At 38.5% G+C, this 27,357-nt stretch overlaps 1 protein-coding gene across 2 annotated transcripts in view; it reads right to left on the bottom strand.

Moving 5' to 3' along the window:
• LOC139718250 (protein Smaug homolog 1-like) overlaps nt 1-27,357 on the bottom strand; it is a 63,363-nt gene that overhangs the window by 15,874 nt on the left and 20,132 nt on the right. For both annotated transcript variants that reach the window (XM_071629731.1, XM_071629730.1), the window contains exons 3-8: nt 19,723-20,262; nt 19,173-19,235; nt 18,666-18,775; nt 15,536-15,622; nt 7,622-7,913; nt 291-492 (exon numbers count right to left, since the gene is read on the bottom strand). In XM_071629731.1, the coding sequence (XP_071485832.1) occupies nt 291-492; nt 7,622-7,913; nt 15,536-15,622; nt 18,666-18,775; nt 19,173-19,235; nt 19,723-20,262 (1,294 nt within the window). The remainder of the gene's footprint in view (nt 1-290; nt 493-7,621; nt 7,914-15,535; nt 15,623-18,665; nt 18,776-19,172; nt 19,236-19,722; nt 20,263-27,357) is intronic.

Below are 27,357 nucleotides of genomic sequence, written 5' to 3' on the forward strand. Positions count from 1 at the left end.
TGTCTGACCTCTGTACGACAATGTTTCACTGTATGTTCATGAAAAGTGTAGGTCAAAAATAAGAAAATCAATATGAGCAACAAATTAAAAAAAATTAAACACAAGACTTGGAAATACAGCAGATAGAAAAAAGTACAGAATTTGTCAGTTGTTGTTATAGAGAACACTTTGTTTACTTGCTGTCAAGTACAATGTATATGTATGTCATTTTGTGCTTTTGTGGCAGTCACTGCAAAAATAATAACACATAGCACACATTAACTACTACAACTTCCAAAAATGCTACTTACTTGCGCTGTTGTTTGCTGTCCAAGGAGGCTTTGCGCGTGTAGGGGTGCGGGCTGAACTTTTGGCAGTTCTTCCGCCACGAGAGCAGCTTGCTCTTCTGGGCGGCAGTGAACGCCTCGTGGTTGTAGCACTTGTCCAGGAGCTGGAGGTACTGGGTGATGATCTCCTCGTGCGGCCGCGGCGACATCAGGAGCTGGGTGCACACTGGGAGGCAGAAAGGGGAGGAATGACAGGAAGGTGGGTAGCTGGTCGCTGAGAGGCATTTGTCTCTTAACCCTAAAAAGACTGGGCTATTTTGGTAGCTCGAAAGACTGGGGGGGGGGGGGGCCTAAAGGGCCCCCCTTAAGCTCTCGGCCGTGGATCGCGCGATCGCCGCGGAAATTTGCACAATGGTAGTGTGCGATGCAATCTACAAGATCGTATATTCAAATTTTACTAAATAATCTTCTTTTACTTTATTTTGATTAATTATGCTAATTCATGCAAGAAATCAGACTCTTTGATCTAAATCACTAAATAAAACTCCAAAAGTGTTCATTTTTGGTCTAATTATTCTTTGTGGCATTCTTAGCAAATGTACTTGAAAAAAAATTCGGTATCAAAATTAATTTCTTATTTATTTTATTGTTTTATGAATTTCTTATGTATTTCTTTGTTTTTTCGACCTTTTGTTTTTGTTGTTTTTTTAAACAAAATTTGTGGCAGACACTTTTTGAAGCATAATACTCCTAAAACAAATTAATCTTAGCAATTGAGAGGAAAAATAAGCATATTTATATGAACCATGTGAAAGAACTCAATTTGCATTGACTTTGTACACAAAATCACATTTTTTGAGCCATTTTCGGCCTCACGTGCATGTACAAAAAGTTATGTAACTTCAGAACCGTACCCCCGGGTGTCACAAATTTGGTGTCAAAATGTGCGGAAAACTCGAAAGAAAAAAGTCATAGAACATCGCGGCGAGAGCATTGCGTGTTGCAGAGTAATCGCGCGAAATGTCGAGGGGGGGGGCCTTTTAGGCCCCCCCAGTCTTTTTAGGGTTAAACCGACCATATTCAAAACGCCACTGTATTTACATCAAAACACACATGTTCAAAGGAGAGTGGAACAATGCATTTACACTGCCAAGAAATATATCTACAAGTGGATGAGACATGATTTCTTACATAGGAAAAGAAGAAGAACAATCCGTAATCACATTCTGGTTGCACACATTCACAAGTTTGCAAAGATTACAAACTGTAAATAACACATGAATATGCATTTTATGTATTCTACTACTTTATGAGATGTTTTCAGACTGACGTTGTTTGCAAATCCAAAATTTTTCCACCCTGTAAAAATCATAGTACAGTGACAAGATATAAAGTATTCATGTTTCCTTCACTATAAACTTTGTATACAATGTATACAGTCAGCACACATACAGTTGTATACAACACTTTGTATACGTGTACACACGCAAAGACACACAGACACTTCTCTAATGCTGAGGTATTTCAAAACCATGTAGCACCAGTACAGTTTACCTTTCCTTCTATTGAAAGATATATAATATAGTTTTTTTATTTCAGTACCCTCAATATAACTTCTCTTTTGTAACATAGTCAAAAATATTTTTCAAGGTAGCTAAATCATAGAAAAACCGCATGCATGATTTTTCACATTTCGCTCTGTAATGTCAGCTACTTCAATGAGCAAACGATCAATCAAATGGAGAAAAATTTCTCAGTGCTAGTATACTCGAGGTACTTGGACTGTAATTCCCCAGCAATAAGGCCACAGCACCATATAAGCTGCATTACCAATATTGGTAATTAAAAAAAAAAAAAGAAAGAAAAGTGGCAAATTTGGTAGCCCATCACGAATTTTTAGTGGCCCCTGGGCCACAGCTAATGTTGAGCACTGGGAAGATATACCTGGAGCAAAGAAAACAAAACAAAAACAAACAAAAACAAACAAAAACAAAACAAAACAATACAAAACAAAAACCCACACACACACAGATACAGAGAGAGAGAGAGAGAGAGTGAGAGGGAAGCATGGTAGCACATGAGAGGATAAACATCTTTGTAGGGAAAACAATGCCACACACTATCATGGAGATGTGTACATGTTTGAGTGGTAACAACATATGTGGACAAAAATGTTCCCATGATTTCAGGATTAGATTCCTGTATATATCCTGTTATGAAAGCCTCTGGATGCGGTCACTGGCTGCACACAGTCACGAGACATCCAACTCGGATCAGTCACGGTTTCGTTTAACCGAAATCCACCAGGCCTCGCAGTATCCATATTTTTTTTCGTGGCGCGACACACATTCTTCTATGCCACGTCTCTGCTTACAAAAAAAACCCCAAAAAACAAAACAAAACAGAAATACACTTGACAAGTGGGGAGGGGAGAGTAGGAATGGGGTTGCTCAAGGAATCGTGGCATCATGGATAGGAAACTCATAAAATTAATTCAGTCTGGGCTAATACATTACATCCACAATGCCTTGGCACTGCTCCCATGAAGGTCTAAAAAGGAAGTGACCAAACTCTACGCGAATTCAGGAAAATAGTGCAGTCACACTTGAAATTATCATTAATGAAGAGCAAGAATCTCCACCAAAAAAAAAAAAAAAAGAGTGGGGGGGGGGGGTTAAAGAGGATAGAGGGGGAGAAACTTGGAAGTATTCTGAATTGGCGTAGATATACGTACAATGTACATCGAAGATTACTACGGGCATGGCAGGACAGACTTCCTCATATCCCTTGAAATGATGTCGCATTCCCGAAACAATGCTTACTATAAATGCCGCCTAAGGACATTGAGTTTTCAATTTTGGTTACTTACTCATGCTACATTCATGTGCATTGGCACAACAGATCACTATCTACACTGTAATACAGAGTTGTCAATTGTATCAAGCATGTGCAAAAATGTTAAAACAAACAAAAACAAAACAAAATCAAAACAAAAAGAAGACTCTGCAGGCTGCAGAGCTGTCAATATTAAAGTGTCACTCCAGGAACAACCACTCAATATCTCATGTGAGGAAATTAATATCAATTCTTTACAGTATATCCTGTCTTTTGCATTCTAAAGATGGCGGAATACATACTGTACAATGCTCTTCCAATACATGAAAACCCACAACTACCCAAGTTCTGAGAAACCACATCCGTAATTGCTGTTTCACTTCTGTTTCCTAAGTGTCACAAGTCCAAAAGACGTTTTGATAATGACAATGATGATAACAATAATACACTTGAGGTCGGTTAGGGCTTTAAAACAGCTTATTTGAATTATGACCTAAATGTCAGTAACCATAATCGATTTCATCTATTAATACTCAGATGCAAAGGCAAAAAAAAAAGGAGACAAACATGCAAAAAAAAAAACCACAAACAAACAAACCCTGAAAAACAGGTAAACAAAAAGGAACTTTGTTTTAAACTAGATATATCGCTACGGCTACTGATATGCCTCCGCCATAATGCATGGTTCTCCTAATAGGTCTATAGTACAATGTCTTGACAATGTGTGATGACAGTTTCACACAATTGGCAAAATATTGAAATGACAGGTTTGACACAAATGTGCTGAATGTTCACTTTCCTAGAACTAGATTCAATTGGATGAATGATTAAAATGTCAGAGTGCAGGTATTTGGGGAACTGATGATTTTTACTTGACTTTTGACCCTTTTATAAGTTTATGCATTGAGTAATTTTCAAGGTATTGAGAAAAAGTATAATTTCAGTATCAAATGGGAAAACAGCATTATCTAAACTTGGCCTTTGACCTTTGACCTCACAGTTCCAAAGAGAATCACTGTTAGGTTGAACATGCATAAATATGTAAGTTTCATGATGATACCTTGAGTTACTTTCGCGATATGGAGGAAAAAGTGCAATTTAGCACTTTCACTTGACCTTTTACCTTTGACCTTTTGGCAAGAAACTTCCCCAAAAATATATATTGGGTAATACATGCCATATATCAAGTTTAAAAAAAAAAACCTTCAGGCATATTGCATTTTAAGGAAAGTAGCGATATTTTGAGGAGTTGACCTTGACCTTTGACCCCCCCCTGACCTTTGACCCATGACCCCCAACTTCCCTAGATAATCACTGCCCATCGGTACAAGCATATATACTAAGTTCCATGAAGATACCTTGAACCATTTGCAAGATATGGAGAAAAACATGAAATTTCAATTTTTTTTCACAAAATAACCTGTGACCTTTGACCTTTGACCCTGTGACCCTAAAATCCACACAAAGTATTATCCCCCAAGGATATACCCTCATACCAAGTTTGATGTAAAACCACTACACGGTTCTTGAGATATCGACAAAAACAAAACGGGACAGACGGACGTACGGACGGACGTACGGACGGACGTACGGACGGACGGACGGACGGACGGACGTACGGACGGACGGACGGACGGACGGACGGACGGACGACCCGAAAACATAATGCCTCCGGCCACTTCGTTGCGGAGGCATAAAAAGCAAACTAGAAATATGAAGTCACATTCTCACTGAGAAAAACATATTCTCGATATATCAATGCCGGTCAGAAAATATTAGTTCACGTATCAGTTGGAAGTTTAGGACTAATGGGTATCAAACAGAAAAAAAAAAGTGGGGGGGGGGAGGTGGTGGCTTCAAAGTCGTGATTGAGATAATACAATGTAGAACCCCAATCTGTCTGTCTGTCTGTCTGTGTTTGTATGTACTGAATGAATCTGCATGAGCTACGTGTAGACAGGATATGCCTCATCTGCAATCAAAGCAAAGCAATCTCCCAATCATGCCACTTCTCAGGGAAGATCCTTTCATATTAGTTTCTTCTTTTGCCTTTGGCGGGGATCTGTTGCACAATGAGCAATGTTTAGGACTCGGCATCTCAGGAGCAAAAGGCTGTTTGGACACCGCAAACAAGTTAATGTAATAGCTCACATGAAAGCACTGTAGACCTCTGAAATATATGGCAAAGTGCAATACAGTATTTAGAAAAAATTCCTTTTCTGCTTTTTAAAGAAGTGCTTTTGTTCTTTACTTTTTATATCGAACAGAAACCTCTATGACCAAAGAATTTGAAATTTTTCTTACACAGTCAAGACTTGTACCAACCCTGATAAAATGACAGTAAGCCTGTATTAATTGTGGAAGCAGTGGGATATTCACATTTGCCCTTAAATACTGACTTCAGCCATTTGATAATCTTTCAAATGCATATATAAAATGAAAAAAAAAATGCCTCGCTTCTTCCTTTCTACCTAATTTAGAGAACATAGCGATAAAATTTTTTAACCAGAAAGACAGCCTGAAAGCATAATGTGTTCTGCTCCTTTGGTGCCCCAGCCAAACAACAACAACAACAACAACAACAACAAAAACAAAACAAAACAAAATACAACAACAAAACAAAACAAAACAAAACAACAACAACAACAACAACAACAACAACAACAACAACAACAACAACATTGAACCATGACAGCAACCACAAAATATTTGGTGTTCAATAATGCTCACAACTTCCCTTAACATGCTATAACAGAAATGTAAAAGCAATGGCATCACATATGAAGCACAACTACAGAAACAACCCCAGCATTGAAACTTCCCAGGTAACTGGACAAGTACACAGATCTGGGCTGGAATATAATTCTCATAATGTTTGCAACATTTAGACCAGTATGTAAACAGGAAACATAAGTTTATTGTTTCCAACACATTTTCCTCATCATTCTCTCATTTCTTTCATCATTTGTATTTTGTTGAGCAGGTGGAGTCATGTGATGGAGGTAGAACAACAAAAATATTTATAAAGGAATCATCGAGTATTTTCCTAACGCAAACACAGTCTGCCACAAAAATCATTACGAATACATTGTAGTCTATGAATCAGATGGAATGAATCAAAACTCGGAGTTGAATTGTTATTTGTACAAACGTCATAAATACCCGGTGTCAGTTTCTTCACTATCATATTCTGAGTGATGATCTCAGGTATATACAGTATATAAAAAAAAAATGCTTTCAAAAGGACTTGAAATTGCATGTAGTTGTACAGTTTGTTTTTTGTTTTTTGCTTTATTTTAGCATGTTTTGTTTATATTTCTTTAATTCTATTCATTTTCATTCTAATTCATTCTTCTTTCTCATTGCCTTGGAATAACAATCATACTGCACCACTGACAATTCATTCCTCAAAACAATGCAATTTTTACTGAATGCCAGAAAAAAGAAAAGAAATGGGCAATCAACTCTTCTCTCGGGGGCTATATCTTTCAAGTATACGATGTAAGTGCATACAGTACATTATAATGAGTTTTCATGGTATACATTCCATAAAGTCTCTATCTCAAGAGCCCCCCTCTCTCCTCCTCCTCCTCCACCACCACCACTACTACCACCACGCCCACTGGTCCCCACAGTGTTTGTGCCATTTTACCCATGGATGAGGAGGCAAAGCCAAAGGCAAAGGAAGAAGGGGACAGGAGGAAAAGTGTATTTCACATTTCTTTTTCTCAGTAACCTTTAGACACAATTGCTGTGTCCCAGTTTTCCAGCATTTTACAATGGCAATCTCTCTTAGGAGTTGACAGAAAGGCACACACACACACACACATACACACATACATACACAAACACACATTCACACAATCATAAATGCTCAATCAAGCAGGTGTATTATATCCCTTTGTGTTGATGGGTAGTTGCTCGATGGAAAACTAATGACAACACAGTGTTAGCTAAAGGAATATGATGAAGAGTTCCTTTAACTCTAGGCTATACACTTGTAATTGTAATCCCCTCATCAAGACACTCTTTCTCTCTCACTCTCTCTCTCTCTGTCTTCCCCTCTCTTTCGCTTTTTTCTTTTTTTTACCTCTTATACAAACACACACACACACACAATACACACACAAAGTCTCGCATACAAACATGCTTCACAGAATCTAGAATTATTGTCATGCATATGAGAAGATTGATGATGGTGGGCGTATCTCAACTTCCAGGTGCCAGACAAATATTCATGAGCTTACCCTTAGATGAGCTTTGTCGATACATCATCAGGGTGTTAGTTCTCAGATAATTTCAGCATCTTCTGCACGTTAAGAAACACAGCAATATGCAAAATAATGCACAAAAAAAGTCACACAAATAAAAGGTGATGCTCCAAGCACAAGAAATTGTCCTCAGAATGCAATACTCACTCCAATGCCATATTACTGCTTGGTGGTGTAAAAATGCAGCGCACTGGAGGAGTGTTGGCTATTTTTCCTCAGACATAATGAAAGCATCAAGGAGGTACTCACTTTTGCCCATAAACCTGGTGATCTGTCCCGGAAGGTCTCCTTCTGCCACGGGTTGGGAGCCCTGCTCCGTGTCTGAGGAGGAGAGACTGCTGTCCGGCCTCATGTCTCCCACCACCCCCGCAGGGTTTGGCCCGCTCTCCTCCAGTGACTTGCTGCCACCGCTGGTGCCGCTGCTGCTGCTGCCGCTCCGTAGCTCCTCGAGGTCGATGGCGCGGATCGGGGTGATCAGCATGTTCTTGATGTCATTCAGGGCGTTCCTGAGGTTCTTTGCACTACCCGACGACATGATGTCCTTGTAAAAGGAATAAAAACAATTTTTGTCAAAAAATAAAATACACAGATATGTTATGACAGTTCTTCATTTTGTTTAAGCACAAAGTCTGCAAAGAGAATTTATATTACAATTTCAGATATTTACAATGACCTCAGCAAAAATTCTGATGAAATAACTTTATTAATCAGTCTAGAGCTCAGTCAAGCCCACAACACTAGTAATGTATCCTTCAATGCCTGGCATCTCAACCTGTTATCTCAAATCTGAGATGCTTTAAACTTAGATTATTTTACCAACAATGGGACATTTTCCGTAATTCAAAAAGAGAGCTCTAAAAAAAAAAAAAAAAAACACACACACACAAGTGAACATCCTTTGAAATTATCAAATTTCAAAATGATATGAAATTATCAAATTCATCACAAAAAAAAATGGCCAAGCACAATCATACATCATGCAAAAATTGTCATTTTTATACTTCAAAATGAATGCGCTGTGAAACTTTAACATATTCATGTCAAAACCCACAGCAGTTTAGCAAAAACTCCATGCTGTTCCATGATCCACATGAAACAGTTCGTGCTGTACAGCTTAGCTTTAAGCTTTTCACATTCACTCCAACAAGAGTGAATGGGATACGATTCCGAAAAGAGTAACCATCCTATTACTTGTACAAACAGATAAGTTGGAGTTGTTAAACCCTTCAAAAACAAACAAACAAGCATGACAACTCATAATTACTGAGCTTAAAAGTGATTAGCATACCAAACCTGGAAACAAGCAGTTCCAGTGACAATGGCCAAATTACCCATTTCCTATCACAACGTTGATATATTGTGTATTCACTGAAACATCTGTTGCTAGTGCCAGTAGGGACATACAACATGCATGATACATAAGGTCGAGCATGTGCAATCAATAAGGACCCACTGATTTATAAAAAGCATGATGACTAACTGGTTCAATGCTGTTATCCATGTCCTTAAACATACCAAGAAGGGTCATCTAATGTGCATTGTACCTATCCAACTGTGTGTCAAAACCTTCTCTGATATTCATAAAGCAATTCACTTTAATATTAAAAAATAACCAATAATGAAATGATACAACTTGTACACACACAGAAAAAAAAACCAGTATGATGCAAAACTGTGCTTAATAGTAGAAAGGACTCGATGCATGAGCTAGGAATATCAGAGCAATGTGATCTTCATGCATGCATACTGCATACAAATATATTGCAGGTTCCTCAGTATGCTCCCACTGATTGTGTAGCCATTTTAAGTAAATTTCTTTGTAAACACCATCACATATCCACTAAATTTATGAAAAGATTTGACAGCAGACTTTTGTGTGTCAGATTTTAATAATTTGCTACAGAACTGACAGTGACAAAGCACACATGACAAAGCACATGTGACAAATTACACATGCCCAAATAAAGATATTTATTTTCTTTGAATATCCAAAGCAACATTTCAGTAAATTGTTAACACAAAAATCTTGTATGTTTCTTTTGTTTGTTTGTTTTGCTTTGTTGTAACAGTGGAATTAGAGAACACATGAATACTGCATCAAACCACTTTAAACTAAAAACAGCTACAAATGACTAGTCAATCATACTTGATCTTGTTTTTTTATATAGAATTTTTGTGAGCTTACCATCCCATTTTGAAAGATTGCAAATGAGGCAAAGTTATTTCTATGTCTATGTAATGGTGTGCTTAGTTTGAGAATGGATATCTCCGAGGCAGGAAATAAAACATCAATGCCAAAATGCTGTCACATCCGTTGCTAGTGCCAGTAATACATTTGTAATGACTGGGTTGCTCCAGTAAAAAGAAGATTGTGGCTTTCATTTTACACAATTATGCACTTTTGACAGTGTGGAAACTGTTTCAAGACCCCCCCCCCCCCAAAAAAAAAAAAGAGAGATAGAGAGAGAAAAGGAATATTACGTCCCAATCTTCACTGCATTGTGGGTAGGGGAAAAAAAAGAGAAAAAAGGGGAAAAAATGGAAAACAAACATTTTAACAGGTGATGTACACAGAGAAATTCACCAGCCATCTTCCGCTCCATCTGAAAAGCGGAGGTTCTCCAGGCTCGTGGCACTTTCAAACAACATCAAAGGCAGCATTCAGGAGAAAGCGGAGACGAGGAGAGTTGATGTCCTCAAAAAGATTGACCCATACGGAGCGCCAGCCCGGGGATGAGATGCCTTCAAATATTCCCCACAAACACAAAGGAGGGTTGCCAGGCAACAAATCGTCACCGGTGCCAGAAACGGAAATAGAATTCTTATTCTACAACGCACCTTCCCCCCCCCCCTTCCTCCATTATCATTATTATTATTTTGTTTTTTCAAATTCAGTAAAGGGGCTGTTCCTCCACTTTCAATACTGTTCTTGCTCTGTTACACAGTGACAATGGCTATAAGTCTTGGTAGCCATTGCTATCATTACATTATTGGGTTTATTGTTGCAGCTATTTTTTTATTTATTTTCATTCTTTTAAGGAGAGGGGGAAGTTAAGGAAGGTGTACATATGTCCTGAACACACACACATACACACACACATATACACATATTTAAAAAACTACATTTTATACAAATACAAATACTTCCCTTTTGGATATGGTTTGGGCAAAGAGTATTCAGCATTATGTGCCAAATTAAACTAAGGAAAAGCAGGTATGGAAAACTTCTTTTGTGTAATGTACACAATGAGTGAAAAAAAAGACTTTACCAGGCATTCAGTTCCAATGAAGAGCTTCCGCAATAAAAAAAGAAAAAAAGAAAAAAGAAAAAAAAAAAGGAGACATATTCCCCAGCAAAAACGGTCTTCTTCTTCTTGTGGATGGTGACATTTCTTCTATCTTACTTCCAAGAGATTTGATCAATTACAAACACTGGCGGATGTCACTTTGCATTTCTCCAACAAACAAGACAGAAATCAACTCTCAATCCTTAACTCTGGTGTACTTTATATAAGCAGACACCAACACAGTGTTGGCATATTTTTGATCTACAATATTTGGAAATAAAGCTTGGTACTTATGAAAAGTTCACAATTTTTTTTTATATCACCTACTACTTATATCTACCATTAATATGAAAAAGGGACAGTTGTACAGAACAAGAATATGATAAAAATGCTCCAAAAAGCAACAACTGCATTTTCAGAACTGGATCAATATTTCATGCAGTAAAATGAGTGAGAGAAAGAGAGAGAAGTGGGGAAAAACACTTCGAACATATATTACAAACAACAACAACAACACACAATTGTACATCATGGGTGTTGGTCTTAGATATTTTCTGAAATCATATTCCACTATAAATGCATCATCATGTTTACATCATTTCATCAAATCTAACCTCATAATAAAACTGCTACCAAACAGCAAATCTGTTTTAATCAAGTCTTTCTACCTTTCATTATTCTTTGCTGTAACTTTGCCAGTAAAGGGATTCACTTGGACTGTTCATGAAAGGGCTCTAAATAATTCATATAATCTGTATTCAACAAAATATGAATGTGATGAAATGCTGTCACATTTCTGACTGTTTTTATAATGTGCATTTTAATAACATTGTTACAGCAAATCATGCTTTGATATGGCACGAAAGAAACAGAAATATTTCCTTGAAATCAAATGCTTGTGTGTTGCCTAGACTTCAGTGCTAACTTAAAAACTTTCACAGCCAATCAGTAAAATTCCAATAACCCCCCCCCCCCCTCTCGTCCCATGACATAAGTGACAAAAGGAAATGCAGACTAATGTCACATGACAGGGGCCACGTGTCAACATGACTAGTAGATGGTGGAAGGGGGAGGGGAGGGTTAAAACGGAGGGGAAGAAGGGGAGGAGGGAGGAGTTGGACTGATGGCTACATTCAATGGGTGCAGGAAGAACCTCATCACCATCCACGTCCCTAGGCCGATGGTGTCGGCAAATCCTGGAGAGGTCAGCCTGTCAGATGGTACGGGGGGACACACAGGCGAGTCTTGATACATCCCGCTTATCCCATATCCCTTATGTCACCCCCACCCCACCCTCTGTCAAGACTATCTCATGACTGTAGTCTTGAGAGGTAATACATAATTCACAGACAAATGCCCAGGAAATACATGTCACAAAGTTTCATTTTTACAGTAGTTACACCTTATGCCTGACAAGAGTTATTACATCCTTTTTAATATGTATTCATTACTTTGAATTTATTCCATCAGATGGAAATCATACTTGTAATGGCAGAAACAATTACAAAACTTACAAACAAAACAAAGAAAAAAAAATCAAATTAACACAAACTTACACATACATGTACATGTATATACAAACACACACTACACACATACATAAACACAAACTAATATTACTATTACTAATACATACATCCCATGCCCAGTGACATGAAATTAATTTCATATGCATGTAGGCCAGTCCAATCATACAGTCCTAGCTGAACTGTCATAGGGGACTATGTGGTGTTTTCTCCTTTACTAAGAATTCCACCCCTTCAAGAGGGACTCATAGAAGAGGAAGGAGCATTTAAATTCCAGTGATCCTCTGTTTCAAAGCCATCTAAAGTTTGAAGGGAGTGTCCATGGTGACTGTTGGATGGGTTGCGTTCTAGGGCAGAGAGCCAAATTATGATTGGCTTAAAAAGGTCCTTCCTCCTCCCTCCTCCACCGATATCCTCCTACCAGACATTGATCATGTCACCAGAGGAAACGGGCAGCGTGCATAGTAAAGGAATAACCCGAGGTTTTCCTTGCCTTTGGCAATATTCCCTCTCCCTATAAACTAGCCATTGTCATTCATGATAAAACATGAGCAGTTCCACAGTAAATCTACATTGTACAACTGCACGTCTACCAAGAGGATCTCAGAACATGCATTATCCAATACTGGAATGTAAACAAAATGCCTTGGGTGTAAATGTGACCTTACAAGAGTACAGAAGTGCTAAAATGCTTGACCTTACATTACTATGGTACACACGTACAATGTCCATGACTCCGCTTACACTGGCAGATTGGCCAGAGGCCGGCCCCAATTGTGGTACGACATTTTGGGTCGACCTATATATATGAAAACTATTTATATTTCGTCTTAGTGGCACTCTCCATGGAAGTAAATACATGTATATTTTCTTTTGACGAGGTGCACAAAGATTGCATGCTGCGTGTGACACTGATTGTATGTCATCTCTTGATGTTATCTTCTGATGAATTTGGTACTGCATTTGGGCTCACATGCATTTACACCAATAGTAGGCTGGCCCAAGGTCAGCAAGAGACTCCCTCAAGAGGTTGTACCAAATGTGACTGAATTTGGTACAGTCATCAGGCCCGTGTGCATTTACAAGAAAACAAAGGCTGGCCTAGGTACTGCAATTTCTTTATGTGTGTGTGTGTGTGTGTGTGTGTGTGTGTTTGTGTGTGTGTGTGTGTGCGTGTGAAACATATGTCATAGTCAAGTCACCAATTCAAGCTTTCTGGTTATTCAGGAGCTTAGTTTTTGTGCACTACTATTGATACAGGCCTATTTGACAAGCACAAGATATTCTATATGATTGCGGGGTACAAAATATAGGGCTGCCAACATTTACTGTAAAAGTGGAAATTTTCGCGTATTTTGCGCTAACAGAAACTAGCGCGAAAATAAAAGCACGCAAATATTTGTGCTTGCCACATGTTCCAATAGTTGATGTCTTGGTTCTGCGGAATTAAAAACACACGAAACTCTTCTTGCCTGTCCGAGCCCGAAAAATTAGTCCCGCGAAAATATCCACTTTTACAGTAAACCATTAAAATAAGGGAGATTCCAAAGAGCAATTAGGGAGATACCTGCATGTTACACGGATCAAAATGGGCAAAAATAATTTCAATATCACAAAGATTCTTGTAGTCTCCTATCCAGACATGAAGAGATAGGTTTGTTTGTTTTTTTTTTTTTTCAGGAAGCCTCCTGCAGAATCAAGGAGACTATGGTACAAAACTACTGTTAGCTGAGACTAGGAGGGCTGCAAATCACACTCATACATTGTATAAATATCAGAGACTCTTTGAACTTATTAGATCAATGCACAATCTATATAACTCTGCCAAGTTTCTGTTACTTTTTATTTCTATCCAAATGAAGATAGTGGGAGATGACACTGATCAAACCAAAAACTTGACTTATCTTGTTGGAGAGACAATACTCTATTGACTTAGAAATGAGCATGGAACAGATTGTGGGATGGGGGGGGGGGGGAGGAGGAAAGGGAAAGAGTGTGGGGTGGGGGTGGGAATTCACGACCTTGACAACAGGGGACTTGGCCACAAAATTAGCGCAGGATTTCGAATAACATGAGTGACAGGTGGCATTTCCTCAAGGCTACAGACAAACTAGTAGCTTCCGCTCCACTCTGCATTGCATTCATGTACTTAGCATGCCAGTCTTCGCTCCCGTCCCCCTACAGCCTGCATAACCCCCTCACCCACGGTCTTTCGCGTTAAAGGCGATCCTACAAACCCATGATGCAAATGTCACACATACTTAGAATTCAATCTTGTTATGGCATTACAGCGGGTCTACCATCATCCGCTATTGGCATTCATGAAAATGCAGAGATAGACGGTGTTTGTTCGAGGGGGAAAGCCGATACATGTGTATAATGGATTAGACTATAAAAGCAACAGAACTGAACATTCATGACTGACAAGTATAAGGGACTGATACCTATATAGTAATGAATTATCCTTTAAAGATAAGGTTCCTATTAGCCCGCAAGCTTGTAGACGAAGTGTACAGGTGCAATGGCCCATGTTATTCATGACTTACCACTGAGACTACATCTTCTATAAATACTTCTTGAACAGGTACAGTCGATGTATGCCTGCACAGATATCTGTGGTCTATAAGCTGTGCATAGAAGATGTACCATTACTGATAGATCATGTGTCACAGCTCATCTCAGTCACAGTTACAGCCAACATAAATCAATTCAACCGTTTTGTCTTGGAGAGTACTTGGCACTGCTTGGCACTGCTTTAAGATTGAATCTTTTAGATGTACTTGAACACAAAATATAAGTACTTGAACAAAAAATAAAACAGCCAGCATTCCTGCATTTTGTTTCTTCAAAGTCTTTTTTATTTTTCTGTCAATTCATGTATTTTGGATGAGAGTTTGCTTGCAAATGTACCAGGGTATGCCCCCGAAAAGAGAAAAATATCATATCTGAGATTACAGATATGTACAACCAGCCATTCTTTATCTTTGCCTCTGTCAACATCCTGCCTGGCTAATAGTACGTACAAAATGTGTGTAGGTTTGTTATGGAATAATATACTCACAGGTACAAGTAGGGATATATGAGTTTTTGTTTTTCTTTCATTTCTGCCCAGGTATACAAGCAATAGGCATCATGCACACATAAATCCCACTTTATCTCGACACATATCGATTACACAGCTCAACCCATACCTGTACCCACGCAGGGGCTCAGACGCCCCTGCAGATGAGCAGAGTCCCCCGATGATTACCCTGGACAGACGACAGCCATACCATCTCAACCATACTGATGTGCAACAGGGTATATCATACAAATATCGAGGGGGGGGGGGAGGGAATTTTCTCACTCACCTTTTCCAGATTTCTGAGGATGTGTTGTCTTTCTTTTAATTTTTGTATGCTGAGCATGATCTTATTCCTTGCACCCTTTGTAACGTCCTGCATGGGAATACAAAAACATGTCACAAACAAGTTATCAAACAACATTTTATTAAAGAAGATGGCAACATATCACAAGTGGAGAAAAATATCAGACCTTGATGAAAGATTGAAATCATAGCAATCAGTAAACTAAACATAATTTTGCTCCGCAGAAAAATGTCTGTCTAACAAGTCCATATACATGTTCATCCATGTTGGTAACTTGTATTGAAATAAAAGTCTTTTTTTTTTTCGGGTGGGGGGGTGTTAGTAAAATCAAATCATGACCATTTATGAAAATACTAACATAGAATGTATGTTTCTATCAATTCAGCAATCATGGGAAAACTTCTGAAAGTTAATTTTACCAAAGGCAGCCATTCTGTAGCCAGCATGCAGGGGCTTTGATCTGATTTTTTTGAACTCATCATTACTATGCGTAATCCTTTCTCCATCCCATTTCACAGCATCTTTTATGACTTCCTTCAAACCTTAATTGCCCATACTACTAGTATGCACTTTTTGAAACAAACAACGACCCTGCAATCTTCACCAACACGCTATTTTGCTAAACAATGAGGAAGACTTAGGTACTTTCCCCCTTCTGAAGTGGTCTGTTTTGTTTCTAAGAAATAACTGTTTTGACAGTTGTATTGTCTTGGCCCACTATCACAAGCCCAATTACTTGTAGCATAAAGCTCTTAACATCGCCAGCTCCTAGTCGAGTGCAGAAGAGCGATCCCAAAGTAATGAACATTCCCGGAAGTGCTACGAACATTCCTGGATGGACAAAGCTGTGCTGGTCTCCTACACTGACAGATAATTATCTCAAACTCTTGTGGGCTCTGCATTCATATCACCATTTCCTTTCCTTTCCCAGTGCACACCACCCCTGAAAAAAAAAAAACGGGGGATTTTGACATGCGAAAGTATGGATCAACCGTTGCCAAGAAACATGTCCTCTGCGCCACTCAAGGGTTTGGCTTGATGTATTATCAAGTAGCCATTCCTATTACATCCCCGTCATGAGCTGTAGAGAGATCCTCATCACAATTGCCACCAGCAACTCACGAATAAATAAGATTTCACTTCTAGCAACGCACGACTGAGAAGGAATAAACAAGATTTCACATCTACATCTTCATACCTGGTGAAGGATTATACACATTCTGTGATTGTAACTGACCAAGCACAAAATCTCACTAAATTATATTTGTTTAATATGTCAAACCATTGTGGACTGCTTTTATTCGGTGCAATGATATCAACAATGCCCTGAAAAGTGGTCCATATCTGTACACTATTTATCTTTATACAGCACACATTATCCTTTAATTTCAAGATTGCATGGTTTATAGTGAGTAATCCATAGTGTTCAATCACAATTTGCGAAGCAATAACTGCCAACGAGATATGTCTGACATTCACTGAGAATCTGATTGGAAAAGATGGGGTGTCAATGCAATTCCAACACAATCCTCTTTTCACTTGGCCTGACAGAAAAAGCCAAGGAATGCATCAACACAATTTTCCTTTGCTCCATAAAAATATTAAGAACAGGCAGAAAAACATTGTAACAAACAAACAAATATATTGTAACATCAAATTGCTGGCTTCCACAATTATGGCCAAAATTGCACAATTTCAGTGTTTGTTCATCTGTCAGAATAATTACTTTGTGATTTTAGCAGCTATGGCACCACAGGTACAAGCATTTTTCCACCTTTACTGATTAAGACATGAACCATTGTTTGAATGACATTTTGTGAATGCAGCTTTATACAATTCAAATGGGCAAACAACATGACACTGCTAACCCTGAAATAGTTTAGTTGTGGAAACCTGCAAGACCACAAGATATAGTGGGCTTGTACATAATCTATCTTGACAAATCATTCATGGTTGCACTGTTAATCCATAACAACTGATTATCTTTAGTTTTGTTTCATGTTATTTGCAGCCCTTTCTCTCAATAGAGTTTTTGCTAGAGGAAGAAACTATAGAAACATATGGCTATGCTTATTGTGCTATTGCAGCAAAGGTGTTTTTTATGCATATGCTCTCAAATGCTTTTTTTATGGGGGAAGGGGAGGTGGTTACAACAATGCACCTACTGGTGACTTAACACATAGAAATAAAACATTATACATCAACTTGAAAATTACTCAGTGGAAATGACACATTTCTGCCTCTCTTCAAAATACATGTAGGTGTTATTCAACAAAGTTTGGCTTTGAAGCATACATGGATTGGATTACTATGCAATAGTAATACCATGGGGGATTGATCAGTGCCATTATGGAAGAGCTGATTTTAATACATGATGTGAACAATCATGTTAATGTGACCCACACATCATGGCTGCTTTATAAAGTCTTCTCCCCTATATCTACACTACATGTACCCCCCCCCCCCAAACACACACACACACACACAGATTTGAAACTAGAGAACTCTGATATTATTACATTTTCTCCTACCTCACCTCACATGAGCCTGTCCTTATCATGAACAGCAAAACATCTGATCACCACATTAGTCTGCAACCACTTATTGCAGGATGCAGAGTGGAATGTTGATATAATGTGAACTAGTTGACAAAATTTGTATTACCCCAACACTGAATAGTCCTAGGACTAAAAAATCTGTTTCCTGTAAATATTTTCAGGTACAGCAGTATAGTTCTTTACTTGTGGCATTAGCCAGCCATGTTTAACATTACCCTTGACCTCTCAAGGGGAGAAGAATATCCTCAGACAACACAGTCTTTAAGGGGATCATCATCCTCACAAAGCCCTTTGAAACAGAAAATTTTAACTCTCATACTCCTTTCAACACAAAAATGCAGGTTTGTTAGCTTCTATGTTGGTACACAAAGAACACATATAGGGGCACAATACGCCACTAACTCATTAAAAGTGATGCCTTTAGTTTAAACATACATTTTATTATTCAAACTAATTGACACACAATCTAGAATAGGAATTACATTTTTGTAACACAAATAAAGAAAGGGGGAATTGTACTGGAAAGAGGCAAACAGGTAGAGACTGGTACATACCATTTCTTCCAGCTGCTTTTCTGTGAGCATCATCATCTCCTTGTAGTCTAACTTTTCAAAGAGACTGGTGTACTTGTGTAACCGTAAGCTCTTCAGCCATGCCGGTACATCTGTTCGTGGGGTAAGGTGCACACATAAACACAGACATTGAAATCATTCTTTTCCCCCCCAATGACAAGACAGATTTGACTTTAAAAAAAGTTCAATGTTCAGTGTTCAGATGTTCAATTCAGTCTTTTTTTTTTCCTCAATCCTACTTTTTAGAAATAATAATGGGCATCAAAATTTACAGACACTGATTTCAACAAAATGAGGCTCATCTTTACTGTTTCATTTGTCATGAAACAATTATGCTAAGACTATCCAACATGATGTAAGGTCAAGACATGAATAACATCTAAAGAAAGCCGAATCGATGATAATTATATTGATTTCTTGAAAACTCGGAGGCAGATGTGCTGCTAGCAAGGTCTCACAAACACACAAAGAAAACCGAATGAGTCTTACCTTTCATTCCACTGTTTTCTTCCAGGAAGCTATTTCTTTTGCCTTTACCATGGAAACCATCATCTAGAACAGAAAACAATCCTAAATCTGTTCAAGGTCTTTACAAACTATGAAATGTAAGGCAAAGGAGAAATAGAATCTTGTGGTACACACAGGATGCAACACTTTTCTAAAGCAAAACAAGTAAGAGTAATAATATGAATTTTCAGACTGCAACTAAATCTCTACAAAGGCTATCACAACTTTATGACAGCAAAGTCTTTTACCTGGAAAAGACAAGGAAAACAAAGGCGTGTTCTAACGGTGTTTAAGGTGACTTCAAATGCTTCGCATACTTTACAGAATCACCAATATTTTATTTCAACTCAAACTGTCTTTTGGCCTCATAGCCATATTAAACTGAATTTCACTGGCTGTTAAAAAGTAGATGCACAAAAATGAAGAATCTTATCTAGAAGTAAATGATGAACTTCCTATTCATATGTGAACATATTTTTTTTTCTGACCTGACAAGGTAATATGAAGATGCAATAAATAAATGTGTGGCTACCTGACGATCCAGAGGCATTGACTGCCGGAGGAGCAGACATAGTCGTCGTCAGTGGCTGGTGGAAGGAACTTGGTCCAGCGAGCAGGCCTCCGCCCCCACTCCCTTCAGTGGGGGAGCCTCCAGAATACCAGTCATGGCAGCTGCCGGGCACCAGAAACCCTCGGGAGGGACCGTCAGAGAGCTGCGGGGGAGCATACGGAGATGGCTTGGGGAACGGCGAGACCAGCTGGTCAGAGGTCAGTGAGCCAGGGTAGCTAGCCGAGGGAAAGGACGACGGCTGGTCCTCAAACTGGCTGATCCATTTGCTGTGAGGCAGGCGCTCCTCGCAGCTGAGGACTGGGTGTATGACAAGGTACGTAAAAAGCTGGTGGGCTTCTTCCAGGAGCACGCCCTTCTCCTGTGTGTAGTTCAGGATCTCTGGGATGAGCTTCAGGTACTCCGCTTTAGCCTCAGTGCTGCTGGGCTGGAGCAGGGGAAGGTGGGACAGGACTTGTACGAGGGCATCATCCTTGCTCTCATGGTTCAAACTTCTCACAAAATCTGTTGTCAAAGATGACAATGTAAATCTCATGTTATTTCTTTAAGGCATTAATTTCCCCAGAACTGTACATACAAAGTGTAAGACATATAATGTAGTTTTACAATCTGTAACAACATAAAATAGGACTATTTAGCGCTGAGAAGGTACTTTATTTCCATACACTGAGAATTCAGTATATATACAAGTATATAGCACCTGTTTTCTTTTAAATATGATTGATATACAGGTGTACAGACACTGATTCCAATTTAAAACAATCAAAGTTACACTCATCAAATTCACACAACACACACACACACAAACACACACACACACAAACACACACACACACACATTTTCAGTACAATTTTGTATACACATCTCATTTAACTTACTACACTTTCTCTACAAATGTGAAGAAACTTTTTCAATGGCAAAAGGAAATACAGTACATGTACTATATAGAATGTCATTATGGCTCATTATAAACCGAAACTAAATATGGTATCATAACTTGGGACAACTCATTGTTCCTTTTGGGTTTGCTTGTTTTTTCCTTCTTATTCTTCTTCTTCTTCTTCGAGAAAGGTACAAGTGGATCTTTCCTGGAGACATTATACCATACACTGTACATGTACCTTGTAATAAACATACAGTTTATGCAGAAGGAAATACGAATATAGAATATGATTTGGTCGAGTTGCTTAGAATAAAAATGCTGATTGGCAGCCAAGTGCATATATTTCCTTTTTTTCCTGTATGTTCTCATTATTTTCGGAACACTTGAGACAAAGTTTTCCGTTACAGAATATGAATTATGATATGCACGTGTATTTACCTTGAAGTGCACATTATATACATGTACGTGTCATAAATGACGCATTATTTGGCAGGATTTTGGCTGCGACCAAAATCGCAACACTTTGTGCAATTGTTTGCAAAATAGACATGAAGTTGTATAGTGAGAACAGTGACCTCAAAAAATTTCAAAATTTTATATCCCACAATGCACCGCGTGTGTTGCTCAACTATCTTTACTAGTGTATGTGGCGGTATATTGAACTGGTATTGTGACGTTGCTGTAGTAAGCATATCATTCATGCACATGCCCAGGTCAGCTTTTCGCAAACAATCACGACCCAAAGTTTTGAATTTGTCACTGTGAAAATCAAAAAGAAGCGACCCTGATCGCGACCCAAATTTCAAGATTTTTACAATGAGAATGGCGCTTACATAGACTTCATTAACCCTGAAAAGTGCAATGTCATATCTGACTAAATAACTGTGAGAAGAAATGATCTCTTCAGCAGGCAGACTGCGAATTTAAAAATCTATTGTCGATTCTGAACATTGATTCACTTTATGATAACCTGTTGAGGGTGGGCTGATTTCGCTACAACACACATCTCCCATACACAACTTGCCTGAGTATACTCGGGACTCTTCTTCATTGGGTTAAAGCTACACCCATGTCATCAAAAGTACATGTATAACGAAATCTTTTTGAGGGATTTCGTGCTCCAGTAGATTTTAAACTCAAATCCTTCAAAATGATAACTGACTTGTGTATTTTCCTGCTCAAGGTATTTGATCACTTTTTTTTTTTTGAGGGGGTGGAGGCAACGGGACAAAACTCTTACTGCACATATTAAAAAAAGAAAAATAAAACTCATTCTCTCCTGACCTTACTAAATTATACAATGCTCAATGACATTACAAGTACAATTGTACTTTGCACCTTGCTCTGTCCAATAAAGCACAAGAATCCACCAGTTTAGTCACGAAACCATAAGGGAAGAAAAGAAGAAATTCAACCTGCACAAAGTGGACACAAAAGAACTCCTCAATAGCAGGGAAAACACACACTATAACATGTCTACAAATATGTAAATTCAAGATTTGATTCAAGTTACAAAAGTCACTTACAATTGTGCATTCCATTGGGCTTTTGACATGAGACTGATCTTACGGTATTTCATTTGGATTTTCAATGTTGCAAAAATCAAGAAGTATGTAACTGTACAATAGTGTACACATAGGTCACACTTTGGATGACAGAATAGAAGCTACAACTGTACAGTATGTGAAGTACACATGTACAGCAATTTTACAGGTGGCACATCATGTGCGTGCAATGTATAATTGTAGCTGTACATGATGTACAGAATAGAGGCTTCCCCATCTCCAGCATCCAGCTGCATCCCGTCTATCTCTTTCTTCCATTCTACCACACGACTACCAAATTTACTGAGAGGGGAAAGTCCCTTTGATTAATGTCTATTTCCAATACCTGTCATGTGACATGAGAGACGGGAGCAGGGGAGGGGTTAAGCCCATAGCCACACGTACAGTAGGTAAGTTTCTGCAACTGTCTAGTGTTGCTGGAGGCAGCATGGAGTGAGTGACAGCGTAGTCTGGCAGGGCAGGTTGCAGTAAATCGTTTCCTGAACGGAGGTCATGCCTCCGTGAGTCATTCTCTGAGAGCTCTGCCCAGCTTGCAGGGAAATAATGCAGCCTGAGCTCTTTGCCTGAAGTCTACAATGGTAACCACTACAGCACAAGTGCAATCTTTCTGCAGTGTCACTGTTCAACATGACAAAACAAAACAAAACAAATCACAAAAACAGCAACTCAGAACCTGGCGCAACTGATGCAATGGAAACAATGCGTTCTTCTTATACTCGAGTACAATGTTGTTTCTACACACTGTGTATGCCCAAACACAACAGAAAACAACAGAAGCTGGTTTTGAAAAGAACACTGAAGGTTTAACACATTGATGCAATGCACAGACTAATGAATAAGAAAATAAGCTTTTAACACTGGAAGTAGTTTGCTCCACAAGGTGTTGGGAAAATTGTGGTTACCATGGCAATACTTTCTCTGACAAAAAACAAACGAACAAACATGTCTTGTACTTGTCATTACAAATGTATGTACACCAAGTTTGTGCTCAACTGCTTCAAAATTGTGGAAGCAGTTCACATCACAAGATTTTCAAGAAAATAAACTGTTACCATGGCAACGCCTTGTTAAGTACAAACACAAAGTGTGTATTGCATAACTACACCTATAGATCATTATACATACCAAATTTGACAAAAATTGCTCAAATACTGTGGAAGTAGTTCACTCCACAAGGTTTTGGGAAAATTTTGGTTACCATGGCAACACTTTCTCTGACAAACACAAAAAACATGTCTTGCACATCTACACCTCAATGTCTTCATGTACCCTACGTTTCATCAAAATTGCTTCAAAACTGCAGAAGGAGTTTGGAACGCAAGATTTGCAACGGACAGCTCAACCACCCGACCGCCTACGCGCTAATTCCTATGTTGTACCCCCTTATATGTGTGTGCGAGGGTATAGATCTGACATACGGTAGGAGAAAAAATAGAACAACAGTGTAAAAGTTGGTTGGCATGTTCTTAATTGTGTGTACAGTGTAGTTCCATATATTTTTTTATTTTTCGTAATGCATAGTGTATACTGCAAAATTATAAATCTGGATCTGCTAACAATGAAGACTTGATACTGATCAATATCAAAGAAATACTTGTACACTGTGACCTCTTCTGTACATTCAGTTCTTACAGCAAGGTCAATGTGCAACAATGATACCTATACAATTTCTACTTCTATGAGAACTCTGGCAGTCTTTTGACTCGACATCACTTTAAAGCCAAAACATAGTTCTGGTACGCCTGCAAAAGTTGTCAAATTTCACTCCCAAATGTGCATGTATGCCTAATAAATGTGTGGAATAACCCTGTAATAACAAGATATTCGATGGTTAACGACGAAAATGCGAAATAATAACCAAAAAGGTTCGCCAGAGTCGCAGTCTCAGAACTTATCCGATTGGGGTCAGGCTAAACTCAGACTCGGGGACAACTCAGCCTCGCTTTGACGGCGGGACGAGTTGTCCCTTTGGATTGTACAGCGTTGTATCATACTATGGGAGCAGCCTGTAGCGCTTTGCGTTCTGGCTGGTCACAGTTATGGTCTGAGTTGATACCCACGGACGCTTACAACTGTAACTGAAAAGACAGGAAAGTGCGCGCTAATCTTGTACAAACCAAATGGACAGAGCGCGGTCCTCAAGCGTATTACGCACATCACCTGAGATGTCTTTGAAGTTGTGTTGTTTATCAAGCATCTTTGATTGTCTTTTCGGTATGGCGATCACAAACTGCATGTAAATTGTCTGAAATAGGGCCAAGTTTTCCCTGAGACCGAGTTAGTCTGGATCCTTCTAAAAAATAAAAGTCGGTATACCGACTCTTATTTTTGATCTTGAAATACTCCAAAACAACTCCTCATCCCGGTAAATCGCGTCAGCCAGGTAAGTTTCTTGGTAGACTCTTTCAATATATTGCACGCAAATATGAAATGGTGCCAGGCGGGTTCTCAAACCCTTCCCAAAACTATGTTTTCACTTTATTAAAGTTCAAATGATAATAGACTTCAAACCACTGTTCAGTAAAATCTCTTGACGTGGAAAAAATCTGTACAAAGCAAGGAGACTGAAGAGCATATGTGTGGTGTTTGTGTGTGTGTGTGTGTGTGTGTGTGTGTGTGCGTTCGTGCGTGCGGGGGGGGGGGAGGACTAGGGTAAGCATGGAGTAGGATATACTGTTTGCATGGAAAGGGTGAATATTTGGTTTTTGTTTTTGTTTTAAATAAATTCATCATCAGGTGATTAGTATTCTGTATACATCCATGTGACCTACAGTAAGTGTACAGGGCAGGACTTTACACCTCAGCTGCAGCTAATTGTGCTCACATGCCTGCTCACAGTTAACTTCCTCTGCTGACGTATTTGTTGCAGTGATAGACTCCCGCACCATACGTGTCAACCTGCCGACTTGTCGCATGCTGCATGTCTTGCGTGTGCTACTGAGTCGCCTCTATGCGTCTACCACATACATTTATCACCTGACATCCTACACACAAGTTGTGAGACGGTCTTCTGTTTTCTATGGTAGCAAAATATGAACACCCACAGACAAAATTTGAGATCTGGACCGAAGTCAACAGGACTAATCACAAATAGAGTGCCATGTGACTATAACAGAGAGAATCTGGTTACCAGTACACCTACGTACTTGGTGATTTTGTTGTCATACCCAACTGTGAGAAGTTTAACTTGAATCAAATGTAGAAAAGTAAGCCAAATTTAAAGTGCTAGCAAATTAAACAATAAAGATTTGAGGTAAATCAAGTTAAATTACAGTAAAAGTGGAAATTTTCTCGCATTTCTCATGTCCAGAAACAAGCGCAAAAATAAAAGCACGCAAATATCTTTGCTTGTTATATGTATCACTATGTAGTGTTTTGATTCCATTGAACTTAAAACACACGGAATTCATCTTAGGGCACAATAAATTACTTGCCCAAAAATATCCACTTGTGGCAAAAAGGCAACAAAAAAATGCAAACATATTGAAGAGTTTTCAAGCATACAAAGTGTAGCAGTTGTCACTGAATGCTGTGTTATCATTGTTTGTATGTTCTCCAAAATGAATCATTGTTGGAGGCAACCTTCTTTAATTCTCTTTTTTTTTAGCAATTGTAATAAAACTTTGTACTTCTACTTTCAATTTTAACTGGCCTTTAAAAAAAAGGAGAGCATAAAACAAAGCAATTCTGACTGGATATTCTTACGTACAAGATCATTGATTTGTTACTGAAATCTAAAATTATCATGTATTTGCAAAGTCATTGCCAACCTGAGCCATAAACCAAGGGAGTACAAGGCAAGCTCGCCTAGTACTCCCGTGGTTAAAACTAACATAATAAGTTAACATCCATGGGATTTGTGTCCAATATAAATACTTTTTTTTTCTTTTTTGGCAACACAGTTGTTTTGTAAATTGTTGACCGCAGGAGATAATTCTTTCACAATGGACTATAGATATGTACATAGTGGTACAACTGTAAAATGACTACCCAGCACACTGTGATCTTAAACATACCGTAAGTAGTTTTAAATGAGCGGATGGTCTCATATATCTCAACATCATATGCGTCACTCTGTAGTGGTACCAGGCAAGTAGTGTGGTTTGATGTATCGATACAGCAATTAGACTCATACAGGTGCAACCTTTACTCAGTTGATTCATAGCCACACATGACAAGGCATCATATTAAGTTGGGTGACATACAGTACACCACGTCTAGTCCTGTGTGTACAATGTATCTCTGCAGGATCAATCTGTACTACACACACACAAAAAGAAAAAAAAATGCAAGAGAAATACGGTAGTATACAACTTTAAAGGACAAGTTCACCTTCATAAACATAAGGATTGAGAGAATGTAGCAATATTAGTAGAACACATCATTGAAAGTTTGAGGAAAATCAGACAATCCGTTCAAAAGTTATGAATTTTTGAAGTTTTTGTGCAGTAACCGCTAGATGAGAAGACTACTGCAGTGTATGAATAACTTAGATGTCACATGCGTACAACAATACAAGGAAAATATAAAGAGAATTTCACAAAATGCCATCTTTTGAAAAAAGTACACATTCCCCTGACTCGTTACCGACAAATGTTATGGGTAATATTATTCCCCCTACCTCTAGAAAGAGGCAAGTCAAGAGCTCTTTTATTATGCGAAAAAAGTGAAAATATGTTGAATTTTCTTTTACATTTTCTTTATACTGTTGTACGCATATGACTCACAAGCTGTAGTAGTCTCCTCATCCAGCGGTTCCAACACAAAAATTTTAAAAATTCATAACTTTTGCATCGATTGTCCAATTTTCCTCAAACTTTCACTGATGTGTTCTGCTAATATTGTTGCATTCTCTCAATCCTTATGTTTATGAAGGTGAACTTGTCCTTTAAAAAACGATGATTTTATTGTGTAGTCATATGTGATTCTGCTCACTGTAGATGTCACATTTGACAGGGTACTCTCTGAAAGCCTTAAACACTTAGACTTTTAATAGAGTAATTGAACATTTTTTTATGAAGTGCCCTGAACTATGCTGATGGCAATACTGTCCAGATGTCAACTGTAGTGTACACAATGTGTACACAAGTGTGACAAATCAAAATATTTGCTGAAAACATTGACTAACAGAATTCCCCTTCACAGGCAAT

The sequence above is a fragment of the Diadema antillarum genome, unplaced genomic scaffold (genome assembly GCF_040938485.1).
Source record: "Diadema antillarum isolate AM-2024a unplaced genomic scaffold, OU_Dant_1.0 scf00000091, whole genome shotgun sequence".
In the NCBI taxonomy this organism is placed as follows: domain Eukaryota; kingdom Metazoa; phylum Echinodermata; class Echinoidea; order Diadematoida; family Diadematidae; genus Diadema; species Diadema antillarum.